At 30.6% G+C, this 25,933-nt stretch overlaps 3 protein-coding genes and 1 long non-coding RNA gene across 5 annotated transcripts; 1 reads left to right on the top strand and 3 right to left on the bottom strand.

The window, feature by feature from the left end:
* LOC138348446 (uncharacterized) lies at nt 1–996 on the top strand. The gene is made up of 2 exons (XR_011221049.1): nt 1–575; nt 650–996. It is a non-coding gene; the product is annotated as an uncharacterized lncRNA (long non-coding RNA).
* Nucleotides 997–5,929: 4,933 nt separating this feature from the next.
* Nucleotides 5,930–8,644, bottom strand: ERF-H14 (ethylene response factor H.14). Of its 2 annotated transcripts, none has more exons than XM_010323150.4 (2): nt 8,457–8,644; nt 5,930–7,523 (listed from the first exon to the last, which is right to left on the bottom strand). In XM_010323150.4, exon 2 carries the CDS (start codon nt 7,517–7,519, stop codon nt 6,293–6,295), a length of 1,227 nt encoding a protein of 408 aa, XP_010321452.1. In that variant the 5' UTR covers nt 7,520–7,523; nt 8,457–8,644; the 3' UTR covers nt 5,930–6,292. The 2 variants fall into 2 exon arrangements, with proteins under 2 accessions (XP_010321452.1, NP_001316142.2); NM_001329213.2 differs by having other exon boundaries at nt 6,235–7,529; nt 8,457–8,581.
* Nucleotides 8,645–17,686: 9,042 nt separating this feature from the next.
* On the bottom strand, nt 17,687–20,151 carry LOC101262012 (laccase-12-like). Its single transcript, XM_004239909.4, has 6 exons — nt 19,972–20,151; nt 19,749–19,900; nt 19,429–19,673; nt 19,217–19,345; nt 18,176–19,132; nt 17,687–18,080 (listed from the first exon to the last, which is right to left on the bottom strand). The coding sequence occupies exons 1-6, from the start codon at nt 20,080–20,082 to the stop codon at nt 17,950–17,952; spliced, it is 1,725 nt and encodes a 574-aa protein (XP_004239957.1). The 5' UTR covers nt 20,083–20,151; the 3' UTR covers nt 17,687–17,949.
* A 1,213-nt stretch (nt 20,152–21,364) lies between these two features.
* LOC101262313 (laccase-12-like) lies at nt 21,365–24,397 on the bottom strand. The gene is made up of 6 exons (XM_004239910.5): nt 23,842–24,397; nt 23,599–23,750; nt 23,231–23,475; nt 22,987–23,115; nt 21,892–22,848; nt 21,365–21,818 (listed from the first exon to the last, which is right to left on the bottom strand). The coding sequence occupies exons 1-6, from the start codon at nt 23,938–23,940 to the stop codon at nt 21,688–21,690; spliced, it is 1,713 nt and encodes a 570-aa protein (XP_004239958.1). The 5' UTR covers nt 23,941–24,397; the 3' UTR covers nt 21,365–21,687.
* Between the last annotated feature and the right edge of the window lie 1,536 nt (nt 24,398–25,933).

Genomic DNA, 25,933 nt, shown 5'->3' with positions numbered 1-25,933 from the left:
CACAATTTATGTTTCATGTATCATGTTAAAGTTTGTCGTTTATATAAAGTATCAAGTAGACAGACTTATAACTATAGTTACACGTATGTATCAAGTACAACTTTGCATTTTTTGTATCATGTTAGTATCAAGTAGACAGACTTATAACTGTAGTTACACTTATGTATCAAGTACAACTTTGCATTTTTTGTATCATGTTAGGCTATAAAGTGTCTGTTAAGTATCATTTTGACTGACGTATGATATGTTGTTAGAATTATGTATCAAGTTTATTTTTGCATTTTATGTATCTTATTAACAACTTTGCATTTTTTGTATCATGTTAGTATCAAGTAGACAGACTTATAATTGTCGTTACCTTTATGTATCAAGTACAACTTTGCATTTTTTGTATCATGTTAGGCTATAAAGTGTCTGTTAAGTATCATTTTGACTGACTTATGATATATTGTTAGAACAGATTGGACAGCATTGGATGCATATAAAGACAAGAAAACTGGAGAACTTTTGGGTCCACAACATTCGTTTAATGTGGAGTTTGCTCAAGACAACATGCAACAAATAAGTGATAGCCTGTGAGTATTGTTTATTATTTTATTTTATTTTTTGTATCTATTCATCCTTATAATTATTCTTATTGTTTTTGTAGTGATTGCGGACTATTCGTAGTTGTATATGCAGAATTCTGAGTGACAAAATCAACATGTCATGTAATAGTTTTAAGAGTAGCTATCTTCGCAAAAGATATGCGATTCTTTTATTGAAGTATGGTCTCGACAAGATGGATGTTGGATATGTTAGCAACAGTGATGACCCTTCAAGAATGAAGAATGTATTAAACCCATCATCTGAAGATGAAATTGTTAATGTAGGCTAGTTAGTTTTCAATGTTTGATTTTTTTTTTGTTTTTTGGAGTTAAACAAGATGTTTGAAGTATTTATTAACATAACAACACATATTGTTAAATTATGAAAGTGTTTTGATTTTTAAAATTATTTATTCTATTACTTTAATTTTATTTTTATTACCGTTATGAATTCAGGAATTATGTATACTATAATTGGGACATGAATGTCATTATTGTATCAAAACTATAATAATAATTACATTAATGTAATTATTGTCATAAAAAAACACTTATTATATATACGTAAATATATTGCATGATACAAAAAAAGAAAATTATATACGTAATTATATTTTGTATATGATACATGAAATATCAAAATATATAATATCACAAACAGTGATACTAGTTATTACACTAGATACACGCCAGTTTTTTTTTTAAAAAAATTAATATCTTTTGTACAAATAAGATATATTTAGTACTATGATTTATATATATTACGAACAATTATTTGTCCTTCAAAATATGAATTTTTTTTAAGTATCTACACACATGATACTATATTACTAAATTAAATTAGAACTGACAATAATTTGAGTGAAATATCCGCAATTAATATTGATTAAAGTAAGTTTGAACAAAGATTATAAAATAAAGTATTTGATATATAAATATAATATAAAATTTAAATAGTGTTTAACAAAAAAAAAAGAATTAGTCTGCCAAAAAAAAGGGAAGATCACTAATGAAAAATTATAATTTAATTTAGAGTTTTATATTGGATAAAACTGATTTTGAAACACACAAGTTAATGCTTTTTTTTATGGGATTAATAACTGTAGCATATTAAAAGTAGGAATTAATTCAAATTTCAGTTTTTAATCCCCCAAATCACTCAACAAACGGATAAAATAGCATAATATAGAATGTATTCGACTGTTTTATTATGTATTAGAAACTTCTTAAAAATAAGGGATTTTTTGTAAATTGAAAAAAAGTAGGAATAGAAGGTAATTTATGTTTTACACTATGTGATTTACATAATTTTTACTAATTTAAATTAATGATTTGCTATTATATATAATTTTCCCTATAAAAAAAGATCGTATTAAAATATGAAATTATTATGTTGCAGCAGATCAGAAGCGGGTCAAGAATATCGAGTTAGATTTTTGATAATTCAATAACTATTACACAAATATTATATTTATATTAAAATTTTTACTAAATATATGAAAAAATATTTATTAAGAACTCGATAACAAAGCATACTTTTAGTCCAAAAACTTGCTTAAATTTCACTTTCGATTTTTATGAGGGTTTGATTCAGTGACAAATCTAAAATTTTTAAAATATGAACAAAATCAACAGAAGAAGGAAAAAATGTATTTTGTGGGAATCGATCAAAATGCATTTTATCAATTTTAGAAAATATATACATAATATACTTAATTTTACACAAAGGTCACGAGTTCACGAATCACACACCTCAAACTTTTACCTATAAATTCACCCAGGATTTGATACCTCCTCAGACTATTATAATAAAGTTTATTTTAAAAAAATTATTCCTTAAAATTATATATATAAAAAAAAAGCCTATAAATTTTAAATTTATTTTTGTGATCGATATGTGAATTACATTTATTTATTTGTTCTCTCTTTTGTTTTCCTCATAAACATTTGTTTGGATATAATTCCTTTTGTGATTAAGAATAATTACCAAGAATACTATTTATTTATTTTGAAAAAATATTCAATGGATGGTAATATTGGCTTTCAATGATGATAGTGATCAATTTTTTTCTACTTTTTGTCAATTTGTACTTGTAACATTTCATTTAGAACACAATCATATCAATCCTTAGCTAACGTTCGATCATAAATTTTCGAATATTTTTGACTAATATTATTTGAGCGAAAATTTTGTTAATCTTCTTGTAGCTGATGCATGTTAATCATGCATGATCATGGAGCTACAGTGGAGAAGAAGATGAAGAAAAGAAACAGAGAAGAACAGAGAAGAGCAAGGAAGAAGAAGCAGTATAGAGGATGGATTCGTGTGATCCTTGTGTATTCTTTCAAAAGTGTATTTGTAACCTGCACATTCAACTATATATATACAAGAATAACAAACTGAATTTATTCTAACTACTCTAACAATCTTCTAACTACTTTAACAATCTTCTAACTATTTTAACAACTTCTTTGATGGATAGTCCTCTTAATTACAATTATTTACATAATGATCCTAACACTAAAGCTTTAAGTAATCCCTTCTTTAATAAATTTGGATGAAATTTCACCATGTGTTTGACCATAGAATTTGGTAAATATATTTCACCTTTTTAGAAAAATATGATTTATACCAATAAGTTTTAAAAACTATCAAAACTAACTATAAGTTTGTATTACAAGTCAAATGGATCTTCGTTACAACAATAACAAATAGTGTCTATGACACTAGAGCAATGTACTAATTTGGAGTTAATGGAACATGCATTATTCCATACATAAGCACATGACTTTGTTACCTTGAGCTATTTTTTCATTAACAATCATATCATTATTTAATATTCACTAAATATTTCATCACAATTTTAGTGTTCACGTAAAATATTATGTAATACAACACAAACAACTACTATAGAGGGTGTTTTTGTAAAAGATAAAAATTTGGGGTAAAATTTTAATTTTCAAAAGATCTCAAATAATGAGATTTGACTCTAATATTAGAAAAAATTAGTATTTGAGAATTTGGGATATTTGTCAGATAATGTCAAATTGAATGGACAAACATTATTTGCCAAATTTTTTCCCAAATATTAGTAGGAAAATCTATGGCCAAACAGGGCCTTAGTATGTTTAGCTGTCATTTGCCAAAGTCAAAACCATACCCAATAAGCAAGAAGAGAAAGACCGAATTACCTATTGATCTGTGATTAAAGGAAACTATATCTAGAAAATGAAAAATAAAAATGACAAGAAAAATGCTTTTCATCGACCGTGAAGGAGGTAGGGGTAGGGGCCGGGATAATTAAGAACAAGAGTCACTACTTTACTAGATGAACTTTCATTTGTCTTTTCACTAAAAAAAATTATCTCATTGTGCACTTCTACTTTGTACATTTGAATTCGATACATCCATTATACATTCATCAATAAAATAATAATTGACATAATTATTTATCTTACCACTATTTATTAATGTTTAATTTCAAAGCACAAAATGATTTGAAATAAAATAATTGATGTTGAAATAGAACATAACTTCTTTTTCCTTTTCTGATATGTTAAAAATGAAAAATAAAATTGAATTTTCTTTTTGAAATTATGAATAAGTATAAGTAAATGAAGCACACGTTTCATGATTCTTTTCATCAATTCAATTTTCAATTTAAGGCCTTTATCAACATGTTACGAAACTCCAATATTAGAAGCATTAAGCTCTTAAAAAGAGGGCTAAGATTTATGGGTTAGCCCACACTTCACTAACCAAGCAAATAAATAGCTTTACATATTACGAATATCTCACCTTTTAGTTTACTTATAATCATTATCACTTATAAATTCTATAAATTTAATTATTTTTGCACGTCCATTAATATATATAGAAGCATCATATTAGTATATTTCGCGCATGAAATTAATGTAACTAGCATATCAAATTAATATATTATGTATAAAATATACCTCGCATATAATATTAGTATATCTCGCGCATGAAATTAGTACATGTTACGTATCAAATTATTATATCTTGCGCATTAAATTCATATATCAACGTTTATATTTTTATATCTGTGCATTAGATTAATGTATCAACGCTTATATTATTATATCTATGCATTAGATTAATAAATCAATACTTATATTATTATATCTGCTTTGAGCAATTTTTATAACAATAAAACTTCGAAAAGATGGATTGTAATTTAATTTGCCCGTTCTTTTACTTCGGCAATCGCACAAAGCATCGTAAGCTAAGATGATAATACAGTAGTACCGATCGATCAAACACATGCACACTCGGATAAATAAAGTAAAAAAACATATATATATATTAAATATATCAAAAGAGATAAAATTAAAAAAACAAACATATTTAAAACAGAACAAAAGTAACCCTGTGTTGGACAAAATGAAAAAAAAAAAATGATTAAAACATGGAAGGAGAAGATGCATAGATAACCTAATGAAAAGCGGCAATCAGGCTCAAAGAGGAGAAGAAGTAGAGGTGCACTGAGAAGCACACTTCGATTCATTCAGGACATAGATCTTGAATCGAAAAATACATCGATCGCAAATCAAAATATAAGGTTAATATATAACCATAAATATTCATATGTTGTGTTTAACATATATAATTCACTAATGTATTTTAATATCTTAAGAAAACGCTGAAAAAATCAGACAAAAATTAAATTTTTAAAAAAGAATATCTAAGCTAAATGAGCCATACAATGAATATTCCTAATCTTAATATAAAGTTTCTTTGAACCAAAAGTCAATAAAAAGTCATTTCCATACCTTCGTAAGGTAGGGAACAAAACTATACATGTACTTTCTTCTTCCTTAGAAAACTCGACTTACGATATCACACCGAATATATTGTTTATGGTTACCTCCAGCTCCTAAAATACTGGAGGAACCAAGCTTCTTTTTGATTCAATATCCATACAAACCAAGATTCAGACTACAACATACATACCAATTAGTTTCTTCGTTATGCCCTCTTTCCCCAAGCACCATAGTTCCGACACAACAACTAGTAAGACTGACTAGAATTTGGTCACAACTTTACACACTCGTGTAGGATCTGGTTGTAGCTACATCAAGTATTCAACACATACACACAGAGACAGGATCAGAACAGGAAAAGGAAGAACATAGAAAAATACAGAAAGTTGTGAGCATGGAAGATAAAGGACTCACAATACAAAAAACCAAACAGGCATAACTACGAATTTCATTTCAGTAAATGACAAACTACAAGCAAATAAAATGAAATTGTATTGTCAACTTCAGAAAACCAAACCAAAACCTTGCAACTGTTAGCTAACTCATCTCAAGAAATGTACAGAATTATGTTTGTTTTGATTCAACTGTAACAGCTAAGTTCTCTCATCCAAAAAACTTATCAAGAATCAGCTGTAATTAGTACAAAAGCAAAAGGAACCGTGGTTCCTCAAAACCAAAAGAGCAAAATAATCAAAGAACATGTTTTAATGTATCCTATGTATTTTCCTTCTCGTCGAAATCTGAGAAAAGACCTCTTGAACTAACAATTTGAGAAGTTTCTGGAACAGCTTGAACTAACAATTTGAGAAGTTTCTGGTCATTGCATACAGTATGCAATATAGCAAACAAGATCATATACCAAGCCATGTTGCCAATGCACCAAGTCTACCAAATTCACCATGCCAAATTCCCCAATTCCATTAGAAATCCAAGACATCCAACTCATCCAAGCAGAAGTGGAAGTCCTCTTGCCGGCCTGGTCTCAGAAAATCAAAATCATAATCAACCTCGATAGGTGATTGTTGCTCCATTTGCTGCAGACCTTCCAATGTATCAACACCTGCATTATCCAACTGATATAATGGATTTGAGAACTGGTCATCGGCATTGTCCAACTGGTATGCTGGATTTGACAACTGATTGGCATCGTAGGCAGCAGAATGCAATTGATATGAAGGATCATAGGCATACTGCTCTTGCTTAGGAGGAACAAAACCAACATCCTGACTTGGAGCTGAGGCATCTACTGGAGTCGAGTCCATCATGCCTAACAGCTCATTTACATCAAACATCTCATCATCCAAACAAAAGTTACCTAGGTCCTCTTGTCCGATATCCCATGAATCATAACTACAAGCCGCAGGCTCATCTTTAATTTCAAAGGTCTCACTTTTATCTAACACCTGCTTAGCCTCATCTTCCGCTTGCTCTCTCAACGAGCTCAGAGGTGTAAAAGTCTCACTTTTATCTGACACCTCCTTGGTCTCGTCTTCCGCTTCCTCTCTCAATGAGCTCAAAGGCGTTCCAATTTCATTAGAACCAGTCCTAGCACCGTCAATTTCTATTGATCTATCTTCATGTCTTGCCGCAGGAACATTGGCTCTTCCTCTCATCATGTCACCAGCAGGGCACACCTCAGAGAAACTTGATGCTGTATTTGAGTCGGAACGAGATACAGTAGGCAACGAAGAATCATCCTTGGAAGACTCTTTCGACGAGGCGTAATAGTCCGGGAGATTCAGCCTTGCACAAGGACCATACATCGCCCTTGCAGCTTCATCATAAGCAAGAGCAGCCTCAATTGCCGTATCAAACGTACCCAACCAAAGCCTTCTCCCTCTATGTGGCTCCCTTATCTCAGCAACCCATTTACCCCATGTCCTTTGCCTGACACCTCTATACTTGCACCGCCCGTTATCCGGTCCTCCTTTACCCTTCATACATCCCTTCTTTGATCCTTTAGCAGGAACTTTACGCACTGGCTTCCTTCCATCATCATCACACGCGTCTAATTTCTCATTCACCTCTTTCCACTTCGCAAGTGTCTCCGCTACATTCTTTGGTGCATCTTTTCTACTCCTTGATTTCTTCTTCCTTGTATAATCCATAGGTAACATCATATTTGAAGTTCGATCAAGCACAGCCATATATCTGTTTCTGTCAGTCAAGAAGAAGAGAAAAAATGTCAACTATGTTACTACTACTAGTATTTATAAACCAAGCTAGCAGCAAAAAGCCTTCGCAAACAAGTCAAGCCGCAGCCTTCAATTAAAAAAAAATACTTCCTTTCTCTACAAGTAACCTAATAAAATAGAGAAAAAATATTCTTCTTCTTCGCCACCAAGTAACCTGCTGCTTCCATCCAAAAATCCAGTTCATAATCCTCTTCCACACTATCTCTTACCAATTCAGTGTTGATTACTCAAAAGATCCCTCGAGTATGGTCGAAACTATCACATAAATTAAGATCGAGAAGAAAGTAAACCTTCCTAAACAGAAATAACTCCCTTTTCTTCATCACCAAGTATCCTATTGTTTTCCTCCAAAAGACTAATTTCACACTATCACTTACCAATTCAGAATTGGTTTCTCAAAATCAGTCTTAAAAATTCAATTCGCTCTCTTAATTTTAAAAAATTCATATACAGAAGATAGATAACCTTTCTAGATAAAAAAAATAATCCTCATTTCTCCGCCACTAAGAAACCAATTGCTTCCATTCGAAAATCTAATTTCACACTATGAACTAACAAATCGATTCAATTCCTCTTATAACAAATTCGTTCAGATAATTTCAAATGTGAGTTTTTTGAGATCATAACTCATTTTCATTTGATAAATAACAAATCAACCCAATAACTACAACACAAAACATCAATTCAATTAATACAACACAAAACATGAAATCGCAATGCCAATTCCATCATCCAATTAAAACCCTAAGAAGCGATGTCATCTCCGTCAAACCACTCAAAAAACAAACAAACAAACAAAATTCTCACATACACTCAAAAAAAACTCCAACGAGTAATCGAACATATATTCAAACTGCAATAAAAAAAATCAAGGATGAAATGAACTCACCTCACAATTATACAGTTCCAAAACTTGACAATCTCTTTAATCAACAATTATTTGAAGTTTTCCGCTTCACGAATACACTAATTTCTCCTCCTCCTTCCTTATATGTGATTTTGGTATGTTCCAGTACTTTCTTGAGAGTTAAAATTTTTTTCCAGAAAAGAAAACAGAGAAAATAAGGAAAACTGAACAGGTATTTATAGACATCCGCAGATATTTTATTTTATTTATAAAATATCTTGTGTTTCTAAATGTGGTGACGTGGCAAAGATTTGTTTGAATCGTGGCTATTTGACTACCGCGGGACACGACACGTGTCAGCAGAAAATTCGAGAACGTTTTGGTTTCAACTTTTCTTTAGGTAGAAGAAATCATGTTTTGTTTAAACCTTTGACCTTTGAGTTCAATGAATTTACAATTATACCACTTTCAGTTCTAGACTGATCTAATTTGTTTTAGTGAAGAGATTACAGCTGCCCGAATACGTAATAAGCTAATCGAGAAGAGGGTAGATCTGTATATTCTAAATATGTATTGATAACTGATTTTTGAAGTATGTTTATAAATAAGAGTAATTTTTTTTTATTAACTTAGTGCAATAGTAGATATTACTCATATTTGGAGTTTTGAAGATGTACACCAAAAAATATTAATGGACTTTGGTGATAAAAGTTACTTGTGTGACAGTTATCGTTTAGAAATTTCATAGAATAATATATCATGTTGAATTTAGGTTGATAGTTAGACTATCATTGTGAGAATAGGTAATTGAAAAAAGAAAGAAGAAGATGTGTGTATATATATTTATGGATGTAATAATTGAGATGTATTTGTTGGAATTTGAAAGGTATTAAAGCTCTAATTTTTGTGATTGAGTTGTTATTTTTTAGGAGTTTCGATTTTTTTCAAACGATTATGATTTTTCAGAAAAAGGGTTATGATTTTTTTAAAAAAATTGTGATTTTTATGAAGGTTTGAAATTTTTCTGAAGAGTTGTGACTTTTTCTAATGATTGTGACTATCTGAAAAGTTGTGACTTTTTTGAAAGATTGTGACTTTCTGAAGAATTGTGATTTTCTCGAAGGATTGTGAATTTTTTCAAATGTTGTGAATTCTGTGAAGGGTTGTGACTTTTCCGAAGGGTGTGTCTGTTTTGAAAAGTTGTGATTTTTTCTAAAAGCCGTAACTTTTTAAAAATTTGGGCTTTCCGATAAGGCACAAAAATCACATGTTTATACTACTATTTGTTGTCAACATATAAAGAGATTTTCTCTCATTTTTTAACAATAAATTTTCTAAACTTTTTCTTATTCTGCAAAAAACAAATTTTAGTATTTTTAGAGTTGAGTGGTTCGTTAATGCTGTGTTTATAGATATTTTGAACAGTTGAGTAAGATCATTTTATTCTAGAAAGATATATGTCATTAATTTCAAATACTTTAAGAGAATAATTTTTTTAAAAACACAGTATACATTTAGTAGACTCAATTTTCATCATTTGATATCTTTACTCTATTTTATCTATTTCATATTCTTTTTTTTTTTACTGATTTTGAAAATATTTCTTCAAATTTTGTTGTTTCATGCAAGTTCATTAAAGTTGCTATTCTAAATATTTTAATATCAAGTAATACAAAATAGCCAACAATATCTTAAGGATATAGACGTTTAAAAAAAACAATTAACCAAACAATATTTTATTAATAATATATACACCTTGTATTTGTTTAGCCCACAAGATGAAGGATTAAGTGTAAAAGATTATTTTTGGATCATTGTTTAAATGTTTGATTTGATAATAAAGTTGACCACTTGACTACTTATCGTATGTATTAGCTAAAATTAAGTTAAAGATCGTATTTATATAAAATATTTTTAATTGAATAATAAATTGATTCACGATCATATATTTAAGAATAAATTCAATTAATAAGAATTGTGTGATGACATTGATAGATCATTTTTGTTATAATTATCTGAATTATGATGAAATAATAAATATTTTTCATTGTTAAATTACCTTTTAAATATAAAACTATTTATATTTTAAAAGAACATCTCACTATTAAATACCAAATAAAAAAAGAAAAATTTCAATATAAATATCGAACACTTTAGCGATCGTTTTATAAGGATAAAGTGGGACCAATAAGATACGATCTCCACACGTGCATGTGTTACACTTATCAATTTGCCGGAATGCTTTGACGCGTTAGATAAGAGGCCCATGTCATCACTTACCTCTCAATGACCATTTTAATTTTAAACAAATAAATTAATAAAAATACCTAGACAAACAAATTTAAATAGAAAGAAGAATTTTAACAAGTTCATTATAATTTTATAAGTATGAATAGAAAATTATAATGCATTGTCGATGTGTTTAATGTATAACTTTTAAAATTGTTGTAATACATTATTTTAGTAAATTTTAAAAGAGTGTTATTTTTTTAATAAAAATTAGCATTTCTCCTTTAAAACTTTAAGTGAAATTATTTCTAAACATATAAAAGTTTAAAATTGTATCAAGTCAATTATTTTTTAATTTTTTTATTTATGATACTTTAAATAATATCATATAAATAAAAACAGAATAAGGTAACACGTTTCTCAACATTGCGTCGCAATAGATGATAACTTTCCCCTTTTAAAACACTTAGTAGAAATTGGGCCAATGCATATCTTCCTTGCTATTGGGACAAAGTAAACTAGGCCCATTATTGGTACCATTTACTCTATGATATCAATTACACAAATATGTTTTAGGAAAAATAACTTAAATACACAAATATAAGTTTAGTATTTTCTAATTTTCCCCTCCCCTTTTTTTTTAAATATTACATAATTCCTTTTTTTTAATTTTAGTAGAAGTTTAGAGATACATAATTTTCTCTCTCCTATAACACACACTTCCCCGTATCATGCCTATTTTTTCTCCACTAAAACACTCAATCTTCTGAATCACTTTTTGAATTTTGAATTTTGAATTTTAATTAAAAATGTTTCACAACATTTAATATGAAATTTTAAATTTCAAAATTCAAAATATTTGAAATTTCTGAAAATTGGATGCTTGTGCTCATGTGGTGCTTGGAAAAGACGTTTTCTCTCTCTCTCAATAAAGCCTGGGTTTGATTGTGCCTTTGCCATGGGATATGTACTTGGGCTTGATCAAATCCAAGTTGATGATTTTGCTGAAAATCGGGTCGATGCCGACCCAATTATCACAGACGATCCCAATTTTTCTTCTTAATTTTTCTCTATGAAAGAGTTTTAAATTATATATATTTGTTTATAGTTTTGAACTCTTTGAAAAATCAATCTATTCTTTTTTGTCTTTAATGTTAAAAAAAGAATCCTACTAACTGAATCTGAAATTATTCCCAATTTTTACCGTAAATTTTTATTATATATCAGTGATTAATTTCAATAACTGCGCCATCAAGTGTGCTTGTTGATACATTTTGAATCAGTGTATATAGTGTTTTAGACGATGCATTGATACATGAAGTGTTTGCTGATACATTTTGAATCAGTGTGCTTGCTGATACATTTTGAATCCATCAAGTGTGTATAGTGTTTTAGATGATGCATTGATACATTTTGAATCCATCAAGTGTGCTTGCTGATACATTTTGAATCAGTGTGTATAGTGTTTTAGACGATGCATTGATACATGAATTTGTTGTGTATCATAATGTTTTCTATGTATCATGCGGTTTTGAAAATTGTATTCAAAATAGATGATATAATCTTTTATTTTCAAAATTTGAAATTAATATTCAATTACGTGCTAATTTAATGCTGATTAATGATTTGTTACCGTAAATTAAGCTATTTTAGTTAACAAGTTTAAATGTACCGTTTTTTCCCCATTTTTTCTTAACAGTTTAAATTGACCATGTATCATTTACCATGTATCTCTAGAGTCTAAAGTATCACGGCACAAAAATCTTAAGGGATTTTTAGTAAATACTAAATTTGTCGAGACAGAGTGTAATTATTGAATTACACTATGGGATTCCTTAAATTTTTACATATTTTTATCATATTTTTACGATAAATTTCATATATGACAAATAAATTTAAGGATATAACGTTTTTTCATTTTTTAAATGAGTTTAATTTCAGTGCAGCAACTAAAAATAAGTTTAATTACACTAATCTTCCTCTCAAGTTAACTAATTAATTATTGAGTGAATAACACACTTCTATTGATAGATATTTTTGAAAAATTATATATATATATCGATGAATGATGGTTGGTCTACGATGGTTCGTGGTTGCTGACTTGGAGGAGATAGAATAGTGAAAGAGGTGGTGCGACGGTGTAGAAGAGATCTCGGAAAGGTGGTGGCTTAAGTAAAGGTGTTGGTGGTGGAAAATAAAGTTGATTTGGATAAAAGAAATGAGTTATATGATTCAGTCGGTCGGATCAGATTAAAATTGGTTAATTTTTAATTGATTCGGAACTTTCCACCCAATTGAGGGACATAAATAATGAAATCAATAATAGCAGGGATAAGAATAACTTCATTTCAACGTCAAAACATCGTAAACCAATCAAATAAAACTTGAGGTATTTTTGAACCTTTTCGCTATCCACCTTGCTAGTGGGGCAAAGTAAACTACCGTGATTGGTACCACTTAGCCCACAATATCAATCACACAAATATTCCTATCATATTTTTAGGGTAAATATCATATATGACAAACAAATTCAAGCAAAAAACGCCCATAAGTCCATAACTATAGTTTTATTGGAATGCAATATGAAATTATTTATTATTGTGAAATTTTTCAAAATGTCAATATTTTAACATTTAAGAGGGTTCATTAGCAACACTTTCAATATTTAATAGAAATGTCAAATTTTAATTTGTTATGTATCTTATTTATGTTTTTATTATTTGTTTTTATTTAAAGAATATAATTGTTTAATAACAAAAGAGAGAAAATCAAGGAAGAGAATATTTCAAAAAAAAAAAAAGGATCACTTAATTTTCTTATCAGTTACATTTTCAAATATAATTTAAACTTTTTTCTTTTTTTTTTCTCCAGAATTTTTAATTTTTTTAAATTATATTTATTCCACAATATATTCTATTTATATTCACTATAATTTTTATTAGTCTGTATTCATTCTAATAGGTATGTCAAATGTATCTATATAGTCATTCAAGAAATATATTTGTATTCATATATCTTTTTCCCTCTGTAGTTGTTTTTTTTCTTCAAAAATCTTTTATGTATTCATATCAATATGTATTTTATTTGTATTTCTATTTATTCAATTTTTTATTTAGAATTTTGTACAATAATATATAAAATACAAAAAATTAGTATGATGAAAAAGTGAGAATGAAACATAAAATTGAAAAGAAATAATTGAATATTTGATGTAATCATTCTTAAATAAAATACATAACTAGTTGACATACCTTTAGAATAAATACAAATTAGAAGAAAATGTCAAATTTATAAACTATGCAACATAATTTTTGAAGGAATACAAATATTAATTGTATACATACGATTTTAAATATAAATTGAGAAATGATACAAATTTCTGAATTTTTTTTATATATATAAAAAGAAACTAATAGGATTTTGTTCTTCATGTGAATAATATACATATCTAGTTAGTATACATTTGGAATGGATTCAATTAGGAACAGATACAAGATTCCTAACTATACAACATGAGATTTTAAATTAATATAAATATTAATAACATATATACTAATTTGAATATTAATTGAGAAAGCATATATAATTCTAAGAAAAAATTACAAATACAAATACATAAAAATTTCATAGCATACAACACAAATCCAACAAAAGTTCATTACTAAAATCTAAAATGTAATAGTCATGTAAAATGTATTCATAAATTATTGAATATCTACAAATGTGAAAAAATATAAAGGAATGAACAAAATAATACATTATCAAAATTAATAAAAACTGACCCCAAAATACAATAATAAAATAACAACTGAATACAAAATATAAAATACAAACTAATATATATTGCACAATGTACACAACAAGAAATTTACAAATATATTCGGTACACATTGTTGAACTAATTGTTATTTAATTTCAACTCAACATGCAAAAATCTAAACATGTAAAAAATATTTAAATACCTCTTCATCAATGATTTGGTCTTCGCCGTCATTTTCTTGTGCCTTACGAGTTACGTTTTCAATCTGAATTTGATGGAGACTTTATTCTTGTCGTCTCTCTTCTCTAATTTTAGAAGTAGATTTTACAATGTCCGCTATTTCTTGAGTAATACATAGATTAAATGATGGAAAATTACTAGAAAACGTTTTACTAAGATGAATAGTGTCTCTTAGAATCATTATTTAAAGAGTATTTTATAGTCCTAAATGAGAAAAATTCTACTTTCACCAATGATTTAAACAACAATAAAATCAAAAAATAAATCTAAAAAGAAAAGATAACGATGAAAATATCTTAATTAGAAAAATTTGTGTGAATCCAGATTTTGAAGATTTCGGTAGAAGATAATAAAAAAATTGGAGTTGAAGAGAAGAAGGATTTGAAGGTTGAATAGGAATATAAACATGAAAATATGAAGAGAGAGAATTTTTCTTTTTTTACTTATGGGATAAATATGGAAGAGAGATACGGAGAAAATTTGCAGATTTTGATTTTTTTAAAATTAAAATAATTTGAAAAAAGTAAACTATGGATTTACATAGAAATGTAAATAAATTATTTTTTTAGGAAATAAAATTAGAGTTAAATTAAGATACATATTCTTTTTCAAAATTATGAATTTTTGACATTTTAACTAATATTTTTAAAGTAGTGAATTCTTTACTAATTAAGTTATTGATTTTGACTAATTTGCTAATTTTTCCTTTAATATTTTACCTTATATGCAATATGGACTTTCTATGAGATATACCAAGTTTTATTAGGTAAAATAATTAATAATGTCATATATACCTACCAATTTTAATACCAAAATATCCCTATAAATTCCTACCTAATATCATACAAATTCAGCAAACAAAATTTTCGCAAATGACAGCACTAACAGGCTGGTTAGCTGCTCAAAATACATGACTCCATGGATAATCAAGAAGGTTGTCATGTGTTATGAGCAGCTAACCAGATGTTAGTGTTGCTATTTGTGGATATGTTTCGAGCATGCACGATTCTTAATTAACATATTCAAAGTATATATATATAGTAATGTTGAACCCTCTGAAAAAGAAAGGGAAAATTATGCGAGTTTGCAAACATTGCTAGTTTATTATTTAACGAGGGTATAGTTTATTTTAATTATTGTGCGTGACTATTTTGGCGGCCGCAGAGACGACGGGTAATGCAAAGGATGATACATATTTGAAAATTTTTCAAGTAGATCACAGATAAATTTTTTCATGTCTTGACTCTTTTTGCTATTAGATATGGGACTCACACCTACTTTGTATATCGAAAAAAAAATAGCCTTATCGAATTTTGTATACTTATTTATACAAACACTATTTTATCTCCTTTCTCTCTCCATTCTCTAATTTCTCTCTTAAAATCACTCTTACACATTCAATATGAATTTCAAAATTTACTCTCTCCCTCCTAATTGTGATTTCACTATTGCAAGCAGCCGTCCAAATATTGTATATGTTTAATACAATATTTTGCAGATAGCCGTTAAAATTTTCACTGAGTTTAACATAAAATTTTGGAGTCAATGTATGGTCTATTGCAGAATCTAGAGAAATTGAAGAGGAAGCATCTATTCAAAAGTTGAAAAACAAGAGGTGGATCATTAGATCTGGACAGATCTGAGGAAGCACAAATATTCTTATAAACCCTAAATGTATATAAGAATTTGTATATTTATTAGTTATTATTTATTCACATACAAAATTGTGATTTTGTTCTATATATACATAAGTATTTGAAGGTGTATTTATATATTGGTATATTTAAGTCATATATCCATATAAATATTCAATTTATAATTATAAACAAATACAAATAGTTCTATATTTATACAAACAATTCTATATTTTATACAAATATTTGTATACTTATACATATGCATATACTTGTATATAGTAATTAATTTGTATAAAAATTGGTGTCAGTATAATAGTAGAATTCATTTTGGACAAAATATTATATTAAAAATGATTGGCGTGAATCATAAGATTTGTAAATTTTAGGTAACCATATTTAGCGTTCATATATTCATTTATTAAAAAACTTATTTGTATAAACTTAAACTGAAATAGAAATATATATAAATATAAGACTTCATAGCAAACTATACTATATCCTTGAGAATAATTAATTGTATCTATAAAGCGTTATTTGCTTAAATTTATTTGCCATATATAAAATTTACCCAAAAAGAAATATAGTGTAGTGTAGTCGTAAGTGTCTTCAAATTGGCCCTTCAAAGTTAAAACCTCATTGTGAGCATTTTGTTTTTAGCTATATATATTAGATTTAACCCCCCCCCCCCCCCCCACAAAAATCAAACCATGCAAAAAAAAATTAAACTGCTTTAGTGAAATTTCTGAATCAACTACTGATTGGGCATGGTCAAATTTGTAGCAAAAGGAGACATGCGACATGTTAAATTACTATAGAGAATTTACACAAAAATCATAGTATTAAGAGCTAATTATATTATATGCTTACTCTTTTTTAAATTATAAAAATTTCTTTAATTTGGTGGAATCCGGATATATCCCAAAACATCATGATACATCGCGTTCAAGATACATCACTCAACGTCCCGATACATCGCGTGCGTTCCGATTCATTAGTAAAGTGATGTATCCCGACTTCACATACATCCTTCAACGTCCGGATTCATTGCGTCTTGATTTCGGATACATCATTCAACGTCTCAATACATCGCGCACATTCTGATACATTAGTAAAGTGATGTATCCAGCTAATACATCGCGTAAAGTAATGTATCTGATCGATACATCACGTAAAGTAATGTATCTAAGATAGGAGAGTAGAATTTTTTGTTATTTTTTCAAATAGTGGAAATTTTAGAAAATATGATAAAATGAGTTTGTTGTATTAAAGTGATTTTTCCTTTAATTCATATAAGATGAAAGTTTGCAAGTGTCATATTTGATGAAATCTTTTTATGTATTTGTCTTAGTTTGCAAATAGGAGATCGAAATATTGTTAAAACAGAAAAGAACAAATATACCCTGAACTTTTAAAAAAAGATATGTATACATCTTCAGTTATACTTTAAGATTGTATATATCCTCACGATCGTACTTTTACATTGAACAAAATAGATTTCATATATTGCAAAACGCAAAGGTAACACCAATGGGAATAGTATTGATGAAGTTGGACACATTGCAATATTGTTTCCTATATACCCAAAGGCTAAACTAATTATAGCAATGCGAGATTCAAGTTTAGTTAAAAACTCAAATTAATTCTTGTTTGTTGTTGCTTCTTGCAATCGTCAACAGACAGGAAAATCTACGGGAGGAGCCTCCAAAGATTCGAGCTCACTAACTCCATTTTCCACGAGGAACGCCATCGCCAAACCCCATGTAATGTGAACATCCAAATGACAATGCATTATCCACACTCCTGTATTAAGTTAAATTTGTATCATTGAAATGTTACATTGTATAGAAAAGAGTTGGGAATATTAGTAAATTATAAGTATTTGTTCTCTTAATTACCTGGATTGTCCGCGATAAATCTGATGACTGTCCATCCGTTAACTGGTACACTTGCTGTATTTCTGAGAGGTGGATTAATAAGGTTGAATTTAGATGTGTCTGTTTTTGGATTGAAGTTACCGAAACCCTCAGCAATGATGTAGAAATCGTATCCGTGAAGATGAATTGGATGATTTTCAGCTGTGAAGATACCTGTCCCCTGTAACACAACTTGCACTTTTGCCCCATATTTCAGTTTGTACAGCTTAGTTCCTCGAATAGGTTGCCATAAAGATCGGCTTACGTTGCCTGTGTAATTAAATTTTACAGGTGGTACAGATGGGAAGTCCGTTGAGAAGACACCAGGTATGCGTTGGTGATGTGCTTGTAGCAGGGAAAAATTGGATGGCAGCACAAACGATATGTTGTTCATACTGGCAGCGAATCGAGTTCCATTTGGACCTTGACAGTTACTGGAGGGTGCACCTGTTGGGCAGTTCTCGAGTCCCAGCCCAACTGTGATGAATAGATTTTCATCGATTTCAGTAGGGACCTCAACCTTTCTTGGGCTTCTGAATTTGGTTGTGAAGGCTGTAGCAGTGGTTGTGTCGTTATATGCTGGTAACAATGGGAAAATGGGATTAGTTGTGGTACAATTGGAAGAGCAAGACGATTTCTTGTACTCGAGGATGGCTGTGGCTGTGGTATTATCAAATGGTGCGCCTTGAGCGCTTGCATAGGCACGTGCTGCCATGTAGTATCTGCTTGGCGTCTGATCAGCTTTGATCAGGACATCGGTTGTCTGTCCTGGTCCGAGCATAAGGACTGATGTTGTGAAAGGTTTAACATAATTAGCATCTGCTCCAACTACAGTAAGCTTGTGGTTTGCCACAGTAAAGAAAAGCTGTTGGTTCAATCCAGCATTGATAACTCGAAGGAGGTTAGTTTCGCCAGAGTCCATATGGACTATGGTGGTATCTACATAAACATGGTTCATGTTAAAAAAACGTCCTGAGCACGTAACATCGAATTATAGTTCAGTGAACGTTAGCCTAAACTAACCTTGTCTAGAACACTTGTATAGATCACCTGGCTGACCATTGATAGTATAAGCGTCTGATACATTAGGAGCTGCTCCTGTTCTTGTTGCTTGTCTTACAACGTCAATAGGGTTCGTATTCCACCACTCACCTAATCGGTATTTACAAAACTATCATTTCGACATAAGGGAAAACAGAACATAGGCTAATGCATAAGAGAATGTGAAATAGTACCAAGCAGAACTGGTGTTTCTCTTTTGGGGTTAGGAAATGGATAGTTTCCGCCTTCTTTTGGATGGATAATCAAAGCTCCATAAACCGTAGCCCTAAGCCACGAGCTGTGGGCGTGCCACCAAAGTGTCCCTTCTTGTCCTTGAATTGTAAACCGGTAAGTGTAACTCTTTCCTGGTCTAATCGGGCATTGAGTGATAAATTCCGGTCCATCTGCCCATGCTGTTCTCATTTGCCTAACCCCGTGCCTTTTGAAACACAACAAATATAAGATCATCTAATTAATTGAGCAACATATATCAGTTATACAAGCATGAGTTTACCAGTGAATAGTAACATTGTATCGAGCTTTATTAACAACGTTAACCACCAGAGTATCCCCGTTGTTAACTTCTAATGTTGGTCCAGGGTATTGTCCATTCACCGTTATGGCATTGCTAGTTTTGCACAGCCTCTTCACTGGTGTTGCTTGAATCTGTTCCAAGAAAAACAGAGGTGAATATCGTAGAACTAGTAAAATTTATGAGATGTTAGTAAACAACTTACAACAAAATCATGGTAGTGAGTTTTTTCAGATGCTGCATTTGCAAAGAGAAGCAAAATGCATATAACAAAGAAAGAACTCGTCGTGTTTGCAATGCTTTTGAAGACTTCCATTGTTTTCCTTGCCTTAAAAAAACTTGATTCGAGTATTAGTAGAGATGCAAGTCAGAGCTTGTTTTGTGAAAGATAGCAGAGTTGAAGCTTTGCTTTTATAGGGTTAGATTTTGCTTATGATTATATTAGAGGGCAAAATTTAGTTAAATCCTGTAGGAGTTGGTTCACCAAACTAAGCCTACAAATTTTTGATGAATAATGCTTACATTATAAGTTTTGTTTGGAGGAGTTTGTTATATTTTTGAATTTATAAGGAAACACCATTTTATGATTTTTGCTTAATAGTAAATTAGTAATGATGTGTTGTTACACAACAAATTGAAGTTAGTTGTGAATTTTGATGATTATATACCACTAATTGGAGGGAACTTTTCTGTGCAACCCAAACTAGTGAAACAATCACTTTTTTTAAAAAAAATATTGTTACTGTGAACTGGTGTCTCGATCAGCCTGCGTGCATCTTAATTAATTTCACAAGATACCTGCACCTTCCACCAGTACAAATGCCTACACTATCCATAAGGGCGTGAATATTTCAGATGAAATGTAGCGTTAAGACTTCATAGTTCTCAACCTACTTCATTAACCACTGGAATATATCCTTGGTGAAACAATCACATTAACCAAAGAAGAGAATAGTGTGTTTATCGAGAAATTGGCTATACTGGTTGTTTATTGCAAATTAATGAATACATGACATGTGTCTTTCATATGCATTTTTATCGCTCACTCTAGTTAAAGGTTCATTAGAAAAAGAAGAGTAGGTACAGATAAGGTCTGATTAGACTTTATCCTTTCCAGACTCTAATTCTGAGATTTTACTACATATGTTGTTATATATAGTAAATATGAAAAGATAGAGGTAAATTTTGCGTATACTCCACCCATTTTAGACCTCGTTTATGAGACTTTACTTTGTTATAATGTGATAGATATAATAAATGACAATTTGGTAGATTATATTTCAAATCCAAAAAAACAATAGCTACAAAACGCAATTGGCATTGTTCACTTGTCAAACCTTAAAAGTAATGACCAAAAATTAGTTAGAACATTAGATCTTTGGTCATAGAAGTCATAGGTTGGTGTAGCACGACTAGATCTTTACCAACATGATATCAGCAAAAAGAAAAAAAAAAACAAAATTTGAAGGTTGAGTTTAGTAAATCAAGACTACATAGACTTATATTCTGAATTATCAAAATATTAAGGTAATGACGCGATCACACCAAGTCGATCGTTACATTATGAATATAAATGATATGATAAAATAGAGTTTAAGTAACAAGCAAACCAAATATTGTATTTAAACTTACAATACAGTAGAACACGTAACCATCCAAACAAGATGTATAATATGTATAACTATTGATTTATGGAAAAACCTATTAAGATGTGTTTTCTAGGATTCAAAACCTATAAACTCAAAATCTTACCTCCGCTATGAGTGCTGAATACGTTTTTTTGGTATATGAACTAAATTACAATACAATTGATGTAATTTGGGGGTATTCTGGGCTTGAACGCGGATTGATTATCCGCCTCTTGAACACTATCTATCAAAATGCAAAAGGTGAACTTCTTTTGTGCTGCTTTTCGCAGTCGTCAACAGACAGGCAAATCTAGTGGAGGAGGTTCCAATGATTCTGATTCACAAACTCCGTTTTCCACGAGGAACGCCATGGCTAAACCCCATGTAATGTGAACATCCAAATGACAGTGCATTAGCCACACTCCTGTATTAAGTTAAAGTAGTTAAGTTTGTATAGAAGAATAATAGGAGATATAAGTATTTGTTCTCTTAATTACCTGGATTGTTCGCGATAAATCTAATGACTGTCCATCCGTTAACGGGTACACTTGCTGTATTTCTAAGAGGTGGATCAATAAGGTTGAATTTAAATGTGTCTGTTTTTGGATTGAAGTTACCGAAACCTTCTGCAATGATGTAGAAATCATATCCGTGAAGATGCATTGGATGGTTTTCAGCTGAAAAGATACTAGTCCCCTGTAACACAACTTGCACTTTTGCTCCATATTTCAGTTTGTACAGCTTAGTTCCTCGAATAGGTTGCCATAAAGACCCGCTTACGTTTCCAGTATAATCAAATTTTACAGGTGGTACAGCTGGGAAATCAGTTGAGAAAACACCAGATATGCCTTGGTAATGTGCTTGTAGCAGGGAATTATTGGATGGTAGCGTAAAAGATACATTGTTCATACTCGCAGTGAATCGAGTTCCACTTGGACCTTGACAGTAACTGGAGGGTGCACCTCTTGGGCAGTTCTCGAGTCCCAGCCCAACTGTGAAGAACAGATTTTCATCGATTTCCTTGGGAACCTCGACCCTTCTTGGGCTTCTGAATTTGGTTGAGAAAGTTGTGGCAGTGGATGTGTCATTATATGCTGGTAAAGATGGGAAAACCGGTTTGGTCTTGACACAATTCGTAGAACAAGAAGCTGTGTTGTACTCGAGGATGGCTGTGGTTGTGGTATCATCAAAAGGGGCGTCTTGAGCACTAGCATAGGCACGTGCTGCCATGTAATATCGAGCGGGTTGTTGATCAGCTTTGATCAGGACATCAGTTGTCTGGCCTGGTCCGAGCATAAGGACTGATGTTGTGAAGGGTTTAACATAAGTGGCATCTGCTCCAACGACAGTAAGTTTGTGATTGGCCACAGCAAAGAAAAGCTGCTGGTTCAGGGCAGCGTTGATAACTCGAAGGAGGTTGATTTCACCAGAGTCCATATGAACTATGGCGGTATCTGCACAAATAAGATTTCTATTAAAACATGTCCTGAGCATGTAAATATTTTTTGCTTTGAGAAGTGATCTCCACTGTGTGTAAAAAATAGTTGAGATACAAGTTCTTCGTTTAGTTTCCAAGGCAATTTTTTTGGTACCTTGACTAGAACACTTGTAGAGGTCACCTGGTTGAGAATTGATGGTGTATGCATCAGATATATTAGGAGCTGCTCCTGTTCTTGTTGCTTGTCTTACAACGTCAATAGGGTTCGTATTCCACCACTCACCTAATCAGCATTTCCAAAACAATCATTTCAACAAAGTTTCTAAAGGGAGAAAAGAATATAATCGCAAATGCCTAAGTAGTATTTCTTTGGTGTTAAGCGAAGGTAGAAGTAGTACCGAGCAGAATTGGTGTTTCTCTTTTGGGCTTTGGAAATGGATAGATTACTCCTTCTTTTGGATTGATAATTAAAGCTCCATAAACAGTAGCCCTAAGCCACGAGCTGTGGGCGTGCCACCAAAGAGTCCCTTCTTGTCCTTGAATAGTAAACCGGTAAGTGTAACTCTTTCCTGGTCTAATCGGGCACTGAGTGATAAATTCTGGTCCATCTGCCCATCCTGTTCTCATTTGCCTAACACCATGCCTTTCGAAACACAACAAATTAGTATAAAAGTGTAAAAATATAAGTCATATGAAATATAATCATGTCTTAGTCTTTTCGAGTAACATATATCAGTTCATTTGAGCTAAGCATGCTTGAACTTACCAGTGAATAGTAACATTATATCGAGCTCTATTCACAACGTTAACCACCAGAGTATCCCCGTTGTTTACTTCCAATGTCGGTCCAGGGAATTTCCCATTCACCGTTATGATGTTGTGGATTTCACACAGCCTCTTTACTAGTGTTGCTTGAACCTGTTACAAGAAAAACAGAAGTCAGTATCGTAGAATTTGCAATATTTACGAGATGTCAGCAAATAACAAAGGGAAATCTTGGATATCTTACCACAAAATCATGGTAATGAGTTTTCGCAGACTCTGCATTTGCAAAGAGAAGCAAAATGCATACAAAACATAAAGAACTTAAAGGGTTGAAGGGCTTCATTTCTTTTTCTTTTTTTTTTACTAAAACTCGATTCGAGTATTAATAGAAATGGAAGTAAGTGTTTGTTTGTGAAAGATATTAGAGTTGAGGGATCTACTTTTATAGATAAAAGTTGTGTAAGGTTGACAGATTATGTTACCAAAAAAAAACTTGGTAAAACTCTGTAGAACTGATTGATTCATCCACTTAACTTAGCTTATCTAACATCAGCAATTTTCATGAACAATGCCATGCACTATAACTACTTAACTAATTAGATTTTGCTTCACATTAGCAATGTGATGTTATACAGCAAGATGCTGTTCTAAGTTGCTCGGACTCTCCAAAAATGCACTATTGAAAGATCGACACACACTCGATGACATTTTAGAAGAGTTCGAGCAACATAGGTGTTGTTTATTGTGATGATTATGATACCACCTTCCATCTATCTTCATCAATCACAACTTGATAAAGATGAAGTTTTGAGCTTTGTTGTTTCAGAGTGTGCGCTTGATATACAATGTATTTATACTGTTTTTGTAGTTTCTTGATCTTCGATTTCGGGTACTGGTGCTTTTCTTTTTGTGTTTCAGTTATTGCATTATGTTATCATGGTAGTTTGATAGAGTGTATTGGAGAAAATAATGCTTGCATTAGCTTGATGTATTATTAATATCTTGTTTGGTACGCTTTTCTAGCCTATGCATAACTAATGCTTGCATTGATAATACACTAAAAAATTATGTTATGCACAATACTTTTAGTACACTAAACCAAACATTGCATAAAAAAATATCATCATAATGCATGTAAGCATAACTAATACAAGTATTACTAAAGCAAGCATTACCAATACACTATTTTTGCATTATTCTTATACACTCTACCGAACGACTTAGTGTTCTTTTTCATATTTTGTGTTGAAAATATAATTAAATAATGAAAATGTGTTCTCTCTAATAGTTTAAACTTTTAGATGAGATGATCACACACTTTAACATGACATCAGAACAGACAGAAATCGTGTTTGGCCATGAAAAAGAATTAGGCCGCACGTTAGGGACAGATAGTCACACAGTTCAACAGATTGAGGCGTGTTACTCTCAATTTCACATTATTCTTTTGTTGTTATTGTTGTTCTAGATGCTTCTCACATATTTGTATCTAGTAAATTTTGAACTCCTTCGACCATTCAACTAATCTCTAATCTTATGTTTAAGGAATTAAAAAAATATATATATTTTTTTTTAAAAAAAACACCTTATATATAATATAATTTTTTGTCAACGGTTTAGTTGAATCCCCTCGCTATCTCTAAATCCGGCCCTATCTGTATCCCCTTTTCAAACCGTTTGGTAAGCTTTATTTAAGCTAAGGGTCTATCTGAAACAATGTGTCTATCTCTACGAGGTAAGAATAAGATATGCTTACACTTTATTCTTTTCAAATTTTAGAATTACACTGAGTATATTATTGTTGAAGTTATTATTGAGTAGTTTAATAAACTAATTCACCAAAGCTTCTTAAGGTAATTAAGAAATGACTTATTTCATTATATTTTCAACTCCAAGGGACCGACGTAGCTGTAAACAGCAATTTGTTTACCTCTTAAAACTCTTGCAAAGTAGTGGCCAAGAAGTAGTTAAAACGTAAATATCTCATTATGTTTTTTTGTTTTTTTTTGAACCATGGGGTAACTTACGATTTGTAGTTTACGAGTTTAAATTTTTTAGCTCTTTTAAAATTATTGGATTTTAAATTAATATTTTTTACGTATATAATGAATTTCTTAAGATAAATATAGATTTCGAATCAAAGTTACTGAATTTGATAATTGCATAACTATAAAATGTATACAGATTGAAGTTACTGAATTTTCTTAAAGTTTATTACAAATTAAATTATATCACGTAAATTGTGACAACGATGTACAAATTAGAGAGGTTTTTGTGTATTGAATAATCGTTCATAACAAATGACATTTTTGCAACGAATTTATAGAATTAAAAAT

Source organism: Solanum lycopersicum, chromosome 5, assembly GCF_036512215.1.
Source record: "Solanum lycopersicum chromosome 5, SLM_r2.1".
In the NCBI taxonomy this organism is placed as follows: domain Eukaryota; kingdom Viridiplantae; phylum Streptophyta; class Magnoliopsida; order Solanales; family Solanaceae; genus Solanum; species Solanum lycopersicum.
The sequence above is the reverse complement of the archived record's forward strand: the minus strand, read 5'-3'. Positions and strand labels throughout refer to the sequence as shown.